Raw genomic sequence first — 19,788 nt, 5'->3', positions numbered from 1 at the left:
ATCTTGTGACCAATTCCTCCTCTTGGCCATTGTCACAAGGGTTATTAGCTCATTTTTCAAGATTTATGTAAATATACGCGACTCATTACACCGTGTCATCCTTGAGAAAAAGATATACATAATAGAAATACACATCTACAAGAAGGTGGAGTTCTTTGAATATGTATTGGTTTTTTTTTTTTTTTTCTTGCGCACATTTCTAATCCAGTTTAGTTTGCTGGTCACATTAGATGGAATTGCGCCTTCCCTCGGCCATTTCCCCCAAGCTTTGGAAGGACTCATATTTCCTGACATCTAAATCACTGGCTAGCGGTTTCCTGCCCCGCTTCCCGTCTCCTTTTCGCCTCTCCGCCTCCTCCTGCCTGGCTGGTGCCCCGATTCGCCAGCAATGGTGTCCACAGCTCTCAGTCGACCGAAGTGGTATCCAGATTACGAGGTCTCGGTCCTTGGTGTAGTGTCGCTTAACCCCAGCACCCCAGTACCTCCTCCTTCCCAATCCTCTTCTCCGCCCGCCCCGCGTGGCTCTAGGAGGAGCCTAAATGTCCTCTTCCCCAGCTGAAGGGGATTGTGGTGCGTAAACAGGATTAACTCTCTCGCCCCCAGCTGCGCGGATCTGCCCCGGGCCTGCCGGCTGGAGCGAACCCATCAGTGCGCGGAGGGCGCAGCACCGGAGCGGGGGATGGGGCAGCTCGGGGCCTCGGAGCTATCTCCCGGGCGCTCTTCCTCGCCGAGTGGGGCGGGAGGCCACGGCCTCAGGAGCTGCCTCTCAAAACCCAGGGCGAACGGCCGCGACGGTGCGGGCTCTTAGCTGCAGCCTCCCCTCCGCCACCACCCTCTCCCGCCCCGTGCTTCCTCTCCGCCCCCCACGCTCCAGCCGCTCGGTCGCAGTCCGCGCAGTCCTCCGCCCCCCGGAGCCTCCGCGCCGGTCCCGCACCCAGCCATGGGGGACCTGCCGGGTCTCGTGCGCCTCTCCATCGCGCTGCGCATCCAGCCCAACGACGGCCCGGTCTTCTTCAAGGTGGACGGGCAGCGCTTCGGCCAGAACCGCACCATCAAGCTGCTCACCGGCTCCTCCTACAAGGTGGAGGTGAAGATTAAGCCCACCACGCTGCAGGTCGAGTGAGTAAGCGCGCGAACCGCGGCTGCCCGGCCCCGCTAGGGGTCCGCGCGGAGGACTGAGGCCCCCGGGACAGCCTGAGCCTCTCCCCTGTCCCTCTGGCCTCGCGTCGCGCCCAGCGGGCCCAAGGGTGGGGGAAAGAGGTCAGTTCCCTGCTCTTTTTGGTCCCCTCCTCTGTTTTATGCTTGACTTTCCCTATTCACGCTTCCTTCCACCCGTTGCGGGGAGGGATGTTTAAAACAGCGTCAGGAAGCCAGGGTTGGGCCGAGGGTTTGTTTTCTTGCAAATTTTTCATCCCTTCTGCCCAGCCCTCGGCACGGACCCCGAGGCATCCCGGGTGGTTCACCTACCGCAATCCCAGCCCTGTCGACTCGCCGGATTCAGCCAACCGCGAAGCTAAGGAGCGAGAAGGGCTGAGGAATGAGGTGTAAAGGCGGGGATGGGATGATTATTGGGGTTCCCTAAGGGATGCACCCTACTCCACCATCAGCCCTTATGTGACTGGAGACCTTGGGGCTGGAGTAGCAGCCATAAATCCGAGCTCAGCCTCCTCTGCTTGGGCCTAGTTTCCCGGTTTTCCTTGCCGGGTGTTTTTCATTTTCTCCTGATTTGTTTGTTCATCCTGGTGATGGTGCCTGGGATTAGCAACCTCCCTGCCACAAAAGGATGTTTCTTGGTTTATTTGTGGCAGGGATTATCTCTCCCCTGCTACCACAATTTGGTTCACCCAGTAGACTTCTTCAGTATAGAATGGTGCAGTAGTTTATGGGGAAGTATCTAGGGATGGAGTCCGTTACCTCTCAGCTTCCACTTAAAGCATGGTGTGAAGTTTAATATGGAAAGGGGAAATAAACCAGCTTACACTATATCTACCATGTGCTGAGCTTGCAGGGCGGGGAAGGGTTTTGAATCCACCAGATACCTTGTATAGCTGAAGTGTCATCTGTAGTCATTAAATTCAATAAACTTGTATTGGCGTTCTAGGTATCAGGCCCTAATTCAAGGACCTAGAAAAAAACTGGTTTGTTTCTGGTGCTCTGGCCCATCTACTTGTCACTGTCCCCCACAGCTACATGCACTGGTTACTTTCATTTCCCAGAGTTCTGTGCATCCCCATATGATCCAGACTTCCTTTCCCATCTTTCCTGGCAGCCTCTTCTCCCAAGTTATCTGTTCTATAACACGTTTTCTTCAAGGTGGTTCTCTATTTTTTTAAAACTAATCTAAAATGAATGTGTTAATGACAACTATTTTTTCTATTTACACTTTAATTTTATCAAGTCTTTTTTTTTTACTGCCCTAACCTAGTAGTTCTTAAACTTGAGTGTCTGTCAGAATCATCTAAAATGTTTATTAAAACACAGATGGCTGAGCCCCACCCTAGTTTCCAGTTGCCATGTCTAAGGGTAAAGCTTAAAATTTTGTTTTAGGCAGGCGATGCTGACACTGCTGGTCTAGGAACATACCTTGAGAATCACTACCTTAACACAAAGGAATGATGTCAGTGAGAATTCCTGATTCTGTGGCTGGCTTTGAGTAGCCCAAATCATGGGACCTCTGATTGTTGGAACAGAAAAAATCATGAAATAACTAGTTCAGTGTTTCTCAACCCTACCTGCACGTTAGAATCACCTAGAGAACCTTAAGATAAATTTACCAGTGCCCAGACCACACCCAACCAGTTGAATTCTAAGTTCCAGGGTTGGGAATGGGGCTGGGTGTAGGTAAGTTTTTCATAGCCCCACAAATGACAAACTATAGAGGAGGACTGATGGAGTCTGACTCAGCCTTGTACAAGTGTTCTGGATGAGAATACTGAGGTGAGTCCAGAGAGTTTAAGTAGTTGGTCTAGGGTCACGTGACTGGTTAGTTGGAGAACTCAAGACACCTGACTTTTCAGAACTTTCTACAACACCAGAATGTCTCCTTTAGCCAAACCCGGTAGGATTCCTGCCTAGGGTGTGGTCCAGACCAGGATGGGGTACCTAAGCTAATTCCTACCATATATAGTTAACCTCTGTCCATTGCAGGAACATTTCCATTGGTGGTGTGCTTGTCCCATTGGAGCTGAAGTCTAAAGAGCCTGATGGTGACCGAATTGTTTACACGGGCACATATGACACGGAAGGTGTGGCCCCAACCAAGAGTGGAGAACGGCAACCCATCCAGATCACAATGCCGGTAAGACCTGTATGGGGGTGTCAGGGCAAATGGAAACCATGGAAAAGAAAACAGTCACTATCTTCCCTTAAGAAATAAAAGGAAATACTATGAAATTATAAAATATTATTTTAATTCATCATTTCATATTGGAATCTATTTGTCTATAATATCCCAATGCAGTTAATTAAATAATCCGTGCTTCTTCAATGGTCAGTTTCTTAGTAATTTCTTATATGGCAAAAATATTAAATCTCTTCCCACACTTTCTAATCTGTTCCATTGATCTGTCTATTCTTAGGCTAATACTGCATTGTTTTAAATGTATTGCTTTTATAATATGTGTTCATGTATTTTGTAACTGGCCACCTTATTAAATTTGCTTGCTAAAATTTTTCATTTAATCTTAGGTTTTTCAGATAGGCAGTCATAATCTACATATAACTGTCATTTTCTGAATCTTGTTATGCACTGGCTAATGTTTTTAGAATAGTGTTGCATGCTAATGGTGGTAACAGGTATCCTTGTCTTCAGGGTTTTACTATTAGGTACAATGTTAGTTTTAAATATTTATCATGTTGGGGCGCCTGGGTGGCGCAGTCGGTTAAGCGTCCGACTTCAGCCAGGTCACGATCTTGCCGTCCGTGAGTTCGAGCCCCGCGTCAGGCTCTGGGCTGATGGGTCAGAGCCTGGAGCCTGTTTCCGATTCTGTGTCTCCCTCTCTCTCTGCCCCTCCCCCGTTCATGCTCTGTCTCTCTCTGTCCCAAAAATAAATAAACGTTGAAAAAAAATTTTTTTTTAATATTTATCATGTTAAAGCATCCTTTTTCTAGTTCACTCTGCCCCTCCCCCGTTCATGCTCTGTCTCTCTCTGTCCCAAAAATAAATAAACGTTGAAAAAAAAATTTTTTTAATATTTATCATGTTAAAGCATCCTTTTTCTAGTTCACTAAGAGGTATTTTTTTTTAGTTGGGAGATGTGTCGAATTTTATCTAATTCCTTTTCCCGTCTATGGAGATAATTGATCTACTTTGATACATTAATGTAAGAATTATATAATAAACTTTGCAATAATAAACTACCCTTTACTTCCTAAAATAAACCATACTTAAATGTTATGTATTTTTTTTTAAATATCACTAAATTCAATATGCTAATATTTTACTTAGGATTTTTAGATTTTTATTTTATTAATTTTTTTATTTGCTTGATTCATCGGCAAATGTGAGGATTTCTTACCTATCAGGCACTGGAGAGGATTAATGAACAAAATAGATATCCCTGTCTTCATGGGGCTTCTAATCTAGAGGAGGAAAACATACTTTATACATGATTATCAATCAATAAATAATTACTACTATACAAAATATATTGGGAAAAGTAGTAGTGCCTTTGGAGCATATACCAAGGGTCTTATCCTAATCCAAGATTTTGGGGTTGGCCTTATGGAAAAATAATAAATAAGAGTTGAGGGAGGAGGGAACACTTGAGGAAAGAGGAGCTACAGAGGTCAAGAGCTGGGGGAGAGTATAACGTGTTGTAAGGAAGGAGAGAAACCCAGTGTGGGTGGAGCAGAGAGGGAAGCAGAGACCGCTCAAGATAGAGCTGGGGCAGCATAGGTGGATTTCACTACCTCATCTCCAAAGCCACTTTCAGTTTTAAAATGGTATAAGGGTTACAAATATACCTAGTCAGGTGATGAAGGAAGTCAGATTCCCAAATACAGTTATTTAGGAACACTGAATAGGTCTGAAGGCCAGCAAGTCCCTAGTAGGATTCCTTTTTGATTGGGCACAGATACAGAGAGGAGGGGCTGGGAATATATCCTAGCATCTCAAGGATTTACATATTGTTTTAACATGAAAAAAATTAAAACTTAAATGTGAAAAGGGGCACCTGGGTGGCTCAGTCAGTTGAATGTCCGACTCTTGGTTTCAGCTCAGGTCATGATCTTAACACTTTCATGAGTTTGAGCCCTGTGCGGGGCTCCACGCTGATAGTATGGACCCTGCTTGGGGGTTCTCTGTCTCTCCTGCTCTCTGCCCCTCCCCCACTCACGCTGTCTCTGTTTCTCTCAAAATAAATAAACTTTAAAAATGAAATAACATACCAAGTTTCAGAAATTTGAACAAAAACTTTTTAATTTTTTTTTTTTTTTTTTTTTTTTAGTGTTTATTTATTTTAGAGAGAGACAGAGCATGAGCAAGGGAGGGGCAGAGAGAGAGAGGGAGACATAGAATCCAAAGCAGGCTCCAGGCTCTGAGCTGTCAGCACAGGCCCAATGCAGGGTTCAAACCCACAAACCTCAAGATCTTGATCTGAGCTGAAGTTGGACATGTAACCAACCGAGCCACCCAGGCACCCCAAGAAAATTTTTTTTTTAATTTTTTTTTTAATTTTTTTTCAATGTTTTTTATTTATTTTTGGGACAGAGAGAGACAGAGAATGAACGGGGGAGGGGCAGAGAGAGAGGGAGACACAGAATCGGAAACAGGCTCCAGGCTCCGAGCCATCCGCCCAGAGCCTGACGCGGGGCTCGAACTCAGGGATCGCGAGATCGTGACCTGGCTGAAGTCGGACGCTTAACCGACTGCGCCACCCAGGCGCCCCCCAAGAAAAATTTTAAATCGATAGTAATCCCTACATTTTGACTCTGTTGATTTTCAGGTTACCTTTCACATATATATAGTTTAGAGTTGCAGTCATTTTTATTATATAATCGTGCAACATTCTATACATATTCATTGTTATAATTTTAATGGCAACATAAGACTATAATGCTATGTCATAATGATTAGACTGTTCCCCAGAGATTAGGTATGTCAAGTGTTCTCATCATAAAAAGTGCTATGATGAATAATTCTGTGCATATAACTACCTCAATAGGAGTAATATTATTTGGCCAAAAGAAATCCTTATGGCTGTTCCCACATATGGCCATTTGTTTTCTGTTTTTGTTTTTGTTTTTTTAAGTGTTGTATGTACTCACTTTACAATGTTACCAGCAATATAGAAGTCTGCTATAATCATGACATAATGGGGAATTAGTTTAAAAAATAATACATTTTCTACTTTACACTTTTTACTATAATTTACAAGAATGAACATTTCAACATTTAATTTTCTTTTTGTGTAAATTGGTTCTTTCATGTTTTGTCAATATTTCTATCAAAGATTATTTTTTAAAAATCAGAGTCCTAGGGCATGCCTGGGTGGCTCGGTTGAGCATCTGACTCTTGATTTCAGCTCAGGGCATGATCTCAGGGTCATGGGATAGAGCCCCTCATCGTGCTCTAAACTGAATGTGGAGCCTACTTAAGATATTCGCTCTCTGTCCTCTCTTTCCCCTCTCTAACCTCCATCTGCCCCTCTACCCTGCTCACATGCTTGCTAGCACTCTCGCTCTCTCTCTCTCAAATGAAATGAGGTAGGGGGCGCCTGGGTGGCTCAGTTGGTTAAGCACCCAGCTTCAGATCAGGTCATGATCTTGTAGTCTGTGAGTTCGAGCCCCACGTCGGGCTCTGTTCTGACCCCTCAGAGCCTGGAGACTACATCAGATTCTGTATCTCTCCCTTTCTGCCCCTTCCCCACTCATGCTCTGTCTCTCTCTCAAAAATAAGTGAATATTTAAAAAAAATTTTTAATAAAATGAAATAAAGTAAAATTAAAAAGTGGAGTTCTCATGAAGATTTTTTTTATATCTGTCATATCTGTCGTATTTCTCTCACTATTGCTTTGCTTACTTTAATTTTCCATTGTGTAGAAACATAATTACATTTAAATCTCTCCTTTTCCTTTATGAGTTCTTCTATTTAAAACTGAGAAGGTTATTTTTCCAGAGTTGACAGTTTATTTTGATGTTTCCATAATTTTAGATTTTATGTTATTTAACTTTCTGCTCATTCAAACTTGATTTATATGTTTATACTATAGATCATCTTACAAAGGATTTAAGATTGTATTAGCATTTTTTGAGTCCCAGTAGTAAAGCCCAGGTTCTTACCTATAATGCCCACATCTAGAAGAAGCAAGTGCTTGATAGTTGATTGTTCCAACAATGACCACACTGGTCATGAGCATTGTCCATGTGCTTGTATGGTATCTGTAATAGGCTGATTCTAAGGAAAAAATTGAAGTTATAGAAGATTTCCTGATAAAGTCAGCGGACTTAATGTTAAATTCAAATTTCATTCTAGTAATGAAAGCCTCACATAGCCTTTAACACTATTTTATGACTTTTGTCATCAGTGTTTCAAGCTTAAGTATTGTAAATTACAGACACAACCACACTTTCACAGACAATAAGGAAGCCTTGAAATGTCCAAGTAAATCCAATTAGTCAAGTAGGTGAATCCAGAAAGGGAAACTGAATTAAGGGTATACAAGAGAAACTTCTTAGAAGTGTAAAGTTACTTCAAAGTATTTTTTTTTTAATCTTTGGATAAATAATGCTGGGATTATTGGCTATTTGGGGGGGGGGGGGAGGGGAGGGGAATCACTGTTATTCTTTCCTGATATCATACCTCAAAATATATTTCAGATGGATCAAGGGGTTAACTGTAAAAAGTCAACTTCTTAAAAAATTGGCATGAAAAGAATTAACTTAAACCTGAAAGAAATGGAAGATATCCAAAGCTAAAAATTGAAAGTTTTGATTAAATGCAATGTAAAGTTTCTGTCAAACATCATAAAGTTAAATTTTCATTAAAACATTTAAAAAATTTTTTAACATTTATTTATTTTTGAGGGAGAGAGAGAGACAGAGCGTGAACTGGGGAGAGGCAGAGAGAGAGGGAGACACAGAATCTGAAACAGGCTCCAGCACAGAGCCTGACACGGGGCTCGAACTCACAAGCTGTGAGATCATGACCTGAGCCGAAGTCGGATGCTTAACTGACCGAGCCACCCGGCACCCCATCATTAAAAGACCATTTAAATTAAAAGGCAAATAGCAATTGGTGAAAAACTTATTTGTAACATGCATAGTATCCTAAGCTATGTTGCCTTGATTTTCAGCCACTGCCCACACAGACCTTGCTTGCTGCCATTAGTAACTTTTCACAGCCCTTTACTACCCACTGAAGCTGAAAGCAGGAAGTGGTCAAATGATATCTGACTTAGGCTGATGGCAATGATCTGTTTATTCAGATAATTCCAGAGGCCCCAGCACTGGGAGTGAATAAAGTGATACCCAACTCTTAAAGCTCTCAACCTGCACTTCAAACACCAGCACTGATTTGTACCTTAATATGACTAATGCCCCACTCAGTCCCTCCAAGGAGAGAGTCCAGGTGGAGATTCTGTTGGCACAAATCATCCCATTCCCCTTTTGTTGGCCCTCTTCAGTGGGAGGCTGGTGGGAGTTTGAAGGAACAAAAAGGGCAGGGACTTATAGGCGCTTGTTAGGAGGCTATGTGCACAGAGGTAGGTAGCCTTACACATGTCTTCCCAAATAGAAAAGTTGTTCCTCATGTCAGCTCTGTGGAGTCATTTGGCAAGATCTGTAACTTAATATACAAAGAATTCTTAGAAACCAGTGAGAAAAAGATAACCATGGGATGTGGCAAATGGAAAAATAAGCAAAAAAAAAAAAAAAAAAGCAATTCACAGAAGAGGAAATACAAATGACCAATATATATATTTTTAAAGGGCTTGATTTCACTATTGTTAAAAACAAAAACAAAAAAAACAAAACCCTACAAATAGTGCAATGCCAATTTTCACCTACAAAGTTGGTGAAATATTAAAAAATAATACCAGTTCAGTGTGAGCATATTTCTTAATGAAATATAGTAATTTTTATAAATTGATATTGTATCCTACAAACTTGTTAAATTCACTTATTAATTTTAGTAGCTTTTTATTAGATTGCTTAGTATTTTCTGCAGTTGTTCATCTATAAATAGAAACAGTTTTACTTTCCTTTTTTTTTTTTCCCTCTTGCCTTAAGGTACTGGCTAGGACCTTCAACACAGTGCTAAACAGAAGTAGTAAGAGCTGATGTTCTTGCCTTACTTCCAATCTTACAGGGAAATAACTCATTCTCTTACCTTTAAGGGTGATATTAACTATAGATTTTTTTATCAATGCCCCATAGTCAGATTAAAGAACTTTCTTTCTAGCCCCAGTTTGCTGAGAGTTTTTATCATGAATGGATGTTGAATTACCAAATGTTGAATTATCCATCTATGGATATGGCTTTTCTTCTTTATTTTTGTTAATACGGTGAATTACGGGGATTTTAAATTATTCAACCATCCTTGAGTTCCAAGGATAAACCTCTCTTGGTACTGTTGTAAGATCCTATTTCTAGATTTGCTTTATTAATATTTCAAGCAAATAAAAGTTAAAAGCAAATTTTATGCATAAGTCCATGAGGAATTTTTGTCTGTAATTTACCTTGTAGTATCTTTGTCATTTGTGTTAGGGTAAAACTGGCTTCATAAAATGAATTAAGGGGCAGCTGGCTGACACAGTCAGAAGAGCATGCAACTCTTAATCTCTGGGTTGTGAGTTTGAGCCCAACATGGGGTATAGAGATTACTAAAAAATAAAGTCTTTAAGGGGTACCTGGGTGGCTCAGCTGGTTAAGCATCTGACTTCGGCTCAGGTCATGATCTCATGGTTCGTGAGTTCAAGTCCCGCATCAGGTTCTGTGATAACAGCTTGTAGCCTGGAGCCTGTTTCAGATTCTGTGTCTCCTTTGCTCTCTCTGCCCCTCCCCCACCTATGCTCTGTCTCTGTCTCTCTTTCTCTGTCAAAAATAAACATTAAAAATTTTTTAATTAAAAGATCTTTAATAAATAAATAAATGAATAAACAGTAAAATGAATTGAGAAGTGTTCCTTCCTCTCTTGTCTAAAAGAATTTATGTAGAATTGTTATTTTTCCCTTAAATGCCTGAATATATCAGTGAAGCCATTTGGGCCTGAAATTTTCTTTCTGGGAAGATTTTTAACTTTGGATACAATTTCTTCAGTAAATGGAGGTCTACAAATAGCCTGTAGCTTTCAAGGATTTTGTCCATTTCATTAACTGTATTGGTATAAAGTTGTTCCTAATTTAAAGTTTTTAGGATCTATAGTGATAATATCTCTTTCATTCCTGATATTGGTAACTTGTTTTCTTTTTCTTGCTCTGTTTTTCTAGGGGTTTATCAATTTTTAAATTTTATTTGTTTATTTAAAGTAGGCCCCAAACCCAGTGTGGGGCTTGTACTCACGACCCTGAGATTAAGAGTCACGTTCTCCACTGACCAAGCCAGCCAGATGCCCCTACGGTTTATCAATTTTTAAAAAAAAATTTTAATGTTTATTTATTTTTGAGAAAGAGCAAGAGAGAAAGAACATGAGTGGGAGAGGAGCAGGGAGAGAGGAAGACACAGAATCTGAAGCAGGTTCCAGGTTCTGAGCTGTCTGCACAGAGCATGACGTGGGGCTCAAACTCACAAACCATGAGATCATGACGTGAGCCTAAGTCAGATGCTTAACCAGCTGAGCCACTGAGGCACCCCAGGGTTTATCAATTTTTAAGACCTCTTCCAAAAGCCAGATTTTTGGTTTCATACTTTTTCTTTGCACTTTTTTTCTCTAGAGTCTTATAGTCTTTATCATTTTCTCTTTTCTGTTTCATTGATTTCTACTTTTTATTATCTTCTCTACCACTGGACTGACTAAAATTAAGAGGACTGGCAATGCCAACTGTTGGATAGGATGTAGAGCAACTGAAATTCTCATATTGCTGGTAGGAATGTAAAGTGGTGCAATCAGGAAAAGTTTGACAGTTTCCTATAAAGTTAAACATACTGTATAATTCACAGAAGTTTTAGTCCTATCTGTTCAACTAAGAGAATTGGAAAACGCGTATTTACTAATAAAACTTCAAAAGGTACAGGAGTAGAAAGGCTTGGAATCCAGTAGGAACTGATAGATCACTCCACACTAAAAGTCACAGGTGCTTATTATACTGAATTTGTTTACCAATGAAGTAACATCATGCTTCTACCAATATAATGTTGCTCCGTGCTCTCAAGTCAATGGATTTCTGAGTGACCCATATGAATTTCATACATCTCTAATGTAAGTGGGTGGCGTGGTGAGAAGTACTCTAATGATTCTAGGCCGACTGGTTGTAGGACCATCGATATTATTTAAAACAAACTTTTCAGACTCCTTATTTGTTACTGAAGATGACAGATGAGTCTCCTATCCATGGAACTGGATGCTTCTCTTCCATATCAGTTGTAAAATAAAAACATACCAAGGCTTGCAGCTTGTACAGACAAATGGCAAATAACATGTCCAGGTCTATAGTAAAGTGTCACTTTCAGAATACAGTAGACTGGGTGGCTTAAACAACAAATATTTATTTCTCACAGTTCTGGAGGCTGAATTCCAAGACCAAGGCACTAGCAAATTTGGTGTCTGATGAGAGCCCTCTTGTTGGTTTAAACAGTTGCTTTCTGGGGCGCCTGGGTGGCGCACTCGGTTAAGCGTCCGACTTCAGCCAGGTCACGATCTCGCAGTCCGGGAGTTCGAGCCCCGCGTTGGGCTCTGGGCTGATGGCTCAGAGCCTGGAGCCTGCTTCCGATTCTGTGTCTCCCTCTCTCTCTGCCCCTCCCCAGTTCATGCTCTGTCTCTCTCTGTCCCCAAAATAAATAAACATTGGGAAAAAAAATGTTTTTTAAACAGTTGCTTTCTTGCTGTATCCTCACATGAAAAAGCATAGAGACATCATCCCTTTTTTGTCTATTTTTATAAGGGCACTAATTCCATTCACAAGGGCTCCACCCTCATGAACTAATTTCTTCTGAAAGGCCCCACCTCCAAATACCATCACATTGGGGATTTAGGCTTCAACATATGAATTTGCGGTTGGGGGGGGGGGGTGCGGATACACACATTCAGTGCCTAGTAGTGTCCTAAAGCATTCTACATATGACAATCCATTCATGTTCTTAAGGAGAAAAAAGAAAAATTGTTCCATTAACTCTTATCTCATTTGCTTATATAAGCAGTTTGGTTTAGTGATAATAGCTACCAGATAGGAATTAGGAAACCTAAGTTCTTGACTTTCTCCTATCGTTAGTTAGCTGCATAGTCTAGACCTAGGGCAGTCACTTAACCTCTCTGAATCTTAGTTCTTTCATCTGTAAAATGGAAATGGTAAAACTAGTCAAAAGACCAGAGTAGAATGACATATGTAAGGTATTATATAAAATAAGAAGTGCTATACAAATGCAGAGAATCATACCTGTGTAAATCACATCACCCAGGGAGCCTGACTGGGTAAGTTTTCCTTGGAAGGCACAGATGGGTCGGGAGGGAGTAGAGAGCCTGTGTAGTTGCTTCTGTTCTTTAAGAAGAATATCAGCTTTTGAGACCCCATCTGCTCCTATATCAGAGGAGAAGAAATTCTCAGCTAGGTGTTGAGGCATCCTGGAAATAGAACTCCAGAAGAAAGACCAGGAAGAAGGCTAATGGGAAGTTAGGACAAGTAAGGCATGGGGAAATATATGCATAGGTAGCAGCAATTAACTACAATATGACCTTTGGTCCAGTACTAATGAAAGAAAAAAACAGGGTACCTGGATGGCTCAGTCTGTTGAGCATCTGACTCTTGATTTCATCCCAGGTCATGATCCTAGGGTCATGGGATCTAGTCCCATGTTGGGCTCTGAGCTGGTGCTGAGTGTGGGTATGGAGCCTGCTTGAGATTCATTCTCTCTCTCTCTCTCTCTCTCTCTCTCTCTTTCTTTCTCTTTCTCTCTCTCTCTGCCCTTCTTCCCTGCTCATACTCTTCTTTCTCTCTCAAACTTTAAAAAAAAGAATGATTTCCCCCAAATCGGGTAAACTAAAAGACTTGGAGATGTATGACTTAGAGAAACAGTTTACCAGTATCGGCACTGGAGAAAGTAGCTATAATGTATGGATTCACCAAATTATGATAGTAGCCAATAAAACTATTACAAATCCCAAGCATATGCAGCTATTAAAGAGGAAGGTACTTTATAATTCAGTTTTCTGGTTTCTGTTTTCATTGACGTTCAAGTACACATTTAGTATTTCATTCAGCTACTGAAGAGCTGAGATTAAGCCTTTAAGATACATCAGGCTCTGCTCTGACAGCATGGAGGCTGCTTGGGATTCTCTCTGCCCCCCACCCAGACTTCCTCACATGCACTCTCTTTTTCTTTCTCTCAAAATAAAAATAAACCTTTTTAAAAAAGAGGAAAAAAATGAATTAGAAGCACCTAAACATTCCATATCTTTTAGCTCTAACTGTTGCTGTCAGCAGATTTCTACAGTGGTCTCCTGTGTTACCTTGAGACTTTCTTAATTTTTAGGTTATTCAGATACAGTGACACACCTGTAGTCATAATCATCTTTGTTTTTGCAACCAACTTTTATTTATTTATATCTATTTCAAGAAAGGCCTCGGTGTTGTTTCTCCCACTTACCTAGCATGGTCTCAAGCTGCTTTCCTCAAAAGATTAGCTGGTATGTGTAAAATATTTTTATAGCTTAATGTAATTCAATTGTACTTAAAATGTGCAGTGCCCTGTGCTGGTCAAATAATAATAATAATCCCTCTTTAAAAATCTTGGTCATTTATAAAATGAGATTTCAATTTATTCTTCCCATAACGACCCTGCTGTCAACAAAGCTGTGATCTTTTCATTACTATATATGTATCCTTGATAGAATTTATAAAACTGCTGGGGTGAGGGAGATATATATGTTAATTTTTTAGGGATGATAAATCCATTTCACCCTTTAAAATATTCTGATTATAGGGGTTTCTGGGTGGCTCAGTTGTTAAGTGTCTGACTTTGGCTCAGGTCATGATCTCACGGTTTGTGGGTTCAAGCCTCACGTGGGGCTCTGTGCTGACAGCTCAGAGCCTGGAACCTCCTTCAAATTCTGTGTCTCCCTCTCTTTCTGTGTTCCTCCCCTGCTCACTCTCTGTCTCTCTCTCTCTCAAAAATAAATAAACATTAAAAATAAAAACAAAATGTTCTGATTATAAAAGTAACATATTTATTGCAGAAAATTCAAGTAGAAAAGATGGAAAAACACTCAATTTCTTTACTTAGAAACTTTATTGTTAATATTTTTCTACTATCTTTTTTATGTCTTATTTTACATACTGGAGCTCATACTGTATATATACTGTCTTTATCCATCTTTTGCTTGTTGATACTGTTCTAAGCATTTTCTCTCATCATTAAAAACCCCAAATTCCTGTGAAATGGTTATATAAATCCATCATATGGATATGCCACCACTTCTATTATATTACCCTGAAGTTGGATGCTTAAATTGCTTCTGGTATTCAGAAATTTTTACCAAGTTGATAGGTGAATAATATCTCTGTAAAAGTTCACATGTATTTTTAATTTTTTATTTTATTGTAGAGAGAGAGCATGCACATGACTAGGGGAGAGGAGCCGAGATTGGGGGGGGGGGGGAGAGAGAAAGAGAGAGGGAGGGAAGGAGGGAAAGAATCTCAAGCAGGCTGCACACTCAATGTAGAGCCTGACACAGGGCTTAATCCCACAGCTCTGGGATCATGACCTGAGCTGAAATCAGGAGTTGGATGTTCAACGGACTGAGCCACCCAGGGTCCCCTAATATTACATTAGAAGATTTTTCAGATGTTAGCTATTTTTTTTTTTTAATGAATGTGTTCCAGCTTTATCCAAATATTCATAGTAGCTTACTAATTAATCATATAATCTTTTATATTCAGGATGTTAACTATTTGGTAATATCTGTTGTAAATACAGTTTAGCTTAATTTTCCTTTCTGATTATAAAAACTAAATCATTGAATTTTGAAAATACAAATAAGTATACAGGATAAATAAAACCCATTCCATCCGTGTTTCTAACATGAATATGTATATTTTAATTGAATTAATACCAGATGTTCTTGTTGGTACTCTGCTTAGTTCAGGTAACAATGGAGAATAATAGAAAAAGTTTATTAAATATCTACATTTAGTGGGAAACTGGGTGGCTCAGTCAGTTAAGCAGCCGACTTAAGCTCAGGTCATGATCTCATGGTTTGAGTTCAAGCCGCTCATCAGGCTCTCTACTGTCAGCACAGAGCCCACTTCAGATCCTTTGTCTCCTACTCTCTTTGCCCTTCCCCTGCTCTTTCTTCCTCTTACAAAAATAAATGTACATTAAAAATAATAAATTTTTGCATGTAGAATTTCTATATAGTATTCCACTACATAGATATACCATAAAACTGTCTTAAAGATAGGCATTTAGTGTTCAGGTTTTCACTGCTATAAAGACTGTGTTATTTATTTATTTATTTGTTTATTATTTATTTAGAGAGTGAGAGTGAGCGTGAGTATGCAGCGGGGTGGGGGACGGAGTGGGAGGGAGTAAGAGCAGGAGAGAGAGAATCTCAAGCAAGCTCCATGCTGTCATCATGGAACCCAATGAGGGGCTGGATGCTGGATCCCCAGAACTGTGAGATCATGACCTGAGCTGAGAGCAAGAGCCCATCACCTAACCAACCAAGCCGCCCAGGCACCCATCACTGTGATGTTCTTAAGATAAATTAGAAGTAGAATTGCTCAACCCAAGTATATTCACTCTTTAACCCTTTCTAAAGCCTGTACAATTCAATTCCCACTGGCAGTGTTTAGGATATCTGTTTCCTTGTAGCTCACTAAAAATCCATATTTCTTTTTTTTTTTTTAACCAACTTTGAGGCGTACTTTCCATGTAATGAATGCACTCATTTTAAGCATACTGATCAATGAGCTTTGACAAATATACATATACTTGTATAACCACCACCCCAGTCAAGATGTAAAACATTTTCTCCAAAAAAGATCCCTCTTGTAGATTTTCATCAATCATTAATCCCTTCCTCCTACCGCAGGTTCTTTTTTGATTTTTTTTTTTTTAACATTTGTTCATTTTTGAAAGGCAGAGATAGAGTGTGAATGGGGGAGGGGCAGAGAGAGAGGGAGACACAGAATCTGAAGCAGGCTCCAGGCTCTGAGCTATCAGCACAGAGCCGGATGCAGGGCTCAAACTCACGGACCACGAGATCATGACTTGAGCCAAAGTCAGCCACTTAACCGACTGAGCCACCCAGGTGCCCCCACTCCCACCGCAGGTTCTAAGTAACCCCAGATGCTTCCTGCTTCCTGCTTCCTGTCAGCATAGGTTGTATTCCGTCACTGTAGATTGGAGAGATAGACAGACAGGCAGACAGACAGACAGGTGTGGAGGGGGAGGAGGAGGAAGGGAGGGAGGGAGATGGAACGGAATCATACAGTATATGTGTTCTTTGGGATCTGAATTCTTTTGCTCAGCACATCTTTGAGATCCATCGTTGTTGCTGCCTGAATCATTATGTTTCTTTTTATTGTTGAGTAAAATGCCATTTTATAGATATACCAGAACTTGTTTATCACCAAGTGAGTAATGAAATATTGGGTTGATTCCAATCTGGGGCTATAGTGAATAAAGCTACCGTATACTTATACAGGTCTCTAGACTGTTAAACCGTGATCCACTAGAAAAAGGTTCTTTTCTTACCTGGGGAAAGAGTTGGGGACTCTAGGTATATCACCCATTGTTTCAAGTCAGGCAGATTTCTCAGAGGAAAGCCAAACCTTGTTTTGGAATCAAATTAGCAGGATGAGGCAATGGTGCAGGATATAATTTTGAGAGCATCTTGGAAAGCCATCTGGGAAGCACCTGATCATCCTCCTCCTGTAGCAGCCTCAAGCATAAGGCTCCTGTTGCTCACTGCCCTGCCACCCTCCACGTCTTCTGGCTCCTGACAAGTCTAAGAATTCTGCCAAGTCAGTCCCTCTCCCTTCCCATGACAGGAGAGGGTCAGAGGAGAAAATAACGTCAGGCATCATGCTGTGTAATGCCAGATCCCCTAAATAGCTCCAGGAGGCAGTAGCAGGGTCAGGCTACCCTGCAGGCCACTTGAGCACCTGCCCAGTGGCCTCTAGGCTATTCTATGCCCTCTTCTTAGCCACATGGGAATTGTATGCTTATGGCTCAGGAAAAATCTGTGCAGTGACCCGCAGGGCCTACCTTCTGGAAGTAAAATGCAAACTTCTTGAGGGCAAGAATCACACCTTATACACATTTTTATATGTGTAAGGCACATAGTAGGCACTTAAATATGGCTTTTGATAATGTGTAATCAAAGCCTGAGACATAGGCCTGGATTCCTGACTTATAAAACTCAATAGTATTTGCAAAAGTTAAAGAAGGGTCTTAAACAATCAAATGCTAAGAAAATATTTTCCCCTGGAATTGAAATTAATGATGGAAGGGCAATTGTGTCTTATGTTTAGTGATATAGTTCATATGTTATTTCATACAACTGTCTTTTGAAATAGAAACCAAAAGATAATCACTAATGACTATTCCCTCTCTTTTCTTCCTCATCCCCCTTTGGAACAAGCTCTGAAATTTTGAGATTCAAAGAGTGGTTTCCAATAATTAAATTTGGAAAACAGATAAATTTGGGGAGTTATTTTTATTACAGACAGTGGGACAGCAAATGCCACTGGCACAATGGGAATAAGATTCTACAGAGGGGGAAAAAGTGGTTTACAGCTTTTCAGGAAAATATCTCACATAATAAAGGAAAACAGTGCATTAAAATAAAGGCCTAAGCTTTGCAGACCGAAAGAATCCTGACTGATTACTACTGATTATGCAGGATCTCTCTCACTACCATTAGCTCTTACCTGTTGCTTGTGGCAGAATGAGGTTTTTATGGGGCGTGTTTCTCTTCCCTCAGTTCACTGACATTGGGACCTTCGAGACAGTGTGGCAAGTCAAGTTCTACAATTACCACAAGCGAGATCACTGCCAATGGGGAAGCCCCTTCTCTGTCATTGAATACGAATGCAAGCCCAATGAGACACGTAGCCTCATGTGGGTGAACAAGGAGTCCTTCCTCTGAAGATGGCTCTTTCGGATGTTGCTGGACAATCTCTTCAAAACCCTACGTTTAGATAACCCAGCACAAGCCTTCACCAAGGCACACCACAGCGTTGCTGTTACCCATCGGGTGCTGATGACCTACTAGCCCCCGACTATTTTGAAAGTGTAATTCCCTTCTGATGCAATGCTCCTGACGTAAAAGATTGTGAGTGATGTGCCATCCCCAAGAAGATCCCTTTCTGTATTCTGTGTTGGTGTTCCTGCATCCAGTTGTTCCCGGTCATGCGGTTGACCGCTTGTGAGGAGCTCAGTGGAATTGCAGACATACCCCTTCTTAATGATTCCACTGAATGTGGTGTTTTGTTTCCAAGTTGAGTGATTTCCCCCCCTTTTTTTTTGTAAAATGCTAAATAAAAAATAACAATGTGTTGTGGGTTCTCTCCCAAGTGTAATATGGTAACATGTAACTTGCAATGTTATGTGGCTCTCTAAGCAGGCTTGGTGAAAATGTAATACAAACAGCAGTGAGTTGGACTCAGATGCTGTGCTTCCTATAAACAGCTCAGCTTTTTCAGGGAACAATAATGACAAATAAAAGGACAAATATTTAAGAAGTATTTATAACACATTAAAACTCTTTCAAGTAACTTAAGGTATTATGTTATGGCCTAACAGAAATGGGAAAAGGCATCGTTGGGGTCCACTGTTAAGGTGACAGAAGTTGTAGGGTTACCCTTTTGGCAAGCTACCCTAGTACTCAAACATGCATATGATGGCATCCCTACGTTCCCCTTCACTTGAACTTTGTAAAACTGTGTATGCAACTGTAATGAACTTTTGATATTTCTTAATAAAGGTATTAAAAATCATGCCTTGACTTGCCTTCTTAATTTGGTTACTATCTGTCTAGCAGGTGGATCACTGCTTCAGGTTAGCCCTCTTCAGCTCTCCAGCTAAATTGCAGGATAAGGAGGATATACCTGGAGTAGAATTAGCACACTTAATCATAGATCAGCTTTGACAGTCAACACTCCAGCCAGCTCTAACAAAGTTAGCAGAGACTCTGGCACTTGGTGAGCAATCAGAAAAGTTTATCCTGGGGCGCCTGGGTGGCTCAGTTGGGAAAGTGTCTGACTTTGGCTCAGGTCATGGTCTCACGGTTCATGAGTTTGAGCCCAGCGCCAGGCTCTCTGCTGTCAGTGTGGAGCCCACTGCGGCTTCTCAAACTCCCTCTCTCTTTGGCCCTCCCCCGCTTGCTCACTCCCCCAAAAATAAATAAACATTTATAAAAAAGAAAATGTTTGCCCTGTCTTCTCTCCGCTCCTCCTTCCACAACGACCAGTCTCATCAGCTGGCTATGTAGCTGAGCAGCCTGAAGATGCACTACTGTAACAGAGCACGTACACCAGGGTAGAGACCTCCTTGCTTGCTCCCAGGGTACTGCAAGTTAGGTGACACAAAGCCCTTACTCCATGCAGTTTGAGGGTAAATTCCCTGAGAAGGAAAGAAACTTTTTCTGGAAAAGTAACATACTACTCTGCAACAGTGTTGTCATGTTCACTT

The 19,788-nt window shown here is 41.1% G+C and overlaps 1 protein-coding gene across 1 annotated transcript; it reads left to right on the top strand.

Moving 5' to 3' along the window:
• The first annotated feature begins 803 nt into the window (after positions 1–803).
• On the top strand, positions 804–19,094 carry CNRIP1 (cannabinoid receptor interacting protein 1). Its single transcript, XM_047854646.1, has 3 exons — positions 804–1,119; positions 3,148–3,298; positions 18,080–19,094. The coding sequence occupies exons 1-3, from the start codon at positions 941–943 to the stop codon at positions 18,242–18,244; spliced, it is 495 nt and encodes a 164-aa protein (XP_047710602.1). The 5' UTR covers positions 804–940; the 3' UTR covers positions 18,245–19,094.
• The last annotated feature ends 694 nt before the right edge of the window (positions 19,095–19,788 follow it).

Source organism: Prionailurus viverrinus, chromosome A3 (assembly GCF_022837055.1).
Source record: "Prionailurus viverrinus isolate Anna chromosome A3, UM_Priviv_1.0, whole genome shotgun sequence".
Classification (NCBI taxonomy): domain Eukaryota; kingdom Metazoa; phylum Chordata; class Mammalia; order Carnivora; family Felidae; genus Prionailurus; species Prionailurus viverrinus.
Note: the sequence above shows the minus strand (reverse complement) of the source record. Positions and strands in the feature narration are given on the sequence as shown.

Excerpts from the sequence above, each read along its gene's own strand:
- CNRIP1 (XM_047854646.1), top strand. The coding sequence starts at position 941 with ATGGGGGACCTGCCGGGTCTCGTGCGCCTCTCCATCGCGCTGCGCATC. Across the intron at positions 1,120-3,147 it reads CCCACCACGCTGCAGGTCGA|GAACATTTCCATTGGTGGTG; the intron begins GTGAGTAAGCGC and ends TGTCCATTGCAG. Across the intron at positions 3,299-18,079 it reads CCATCCAGATCACAATGCCG|TTCACTGACATTGGGACCTT; the intron begins GTAAGACCTGTA and ends CTCTTCCCTCAG.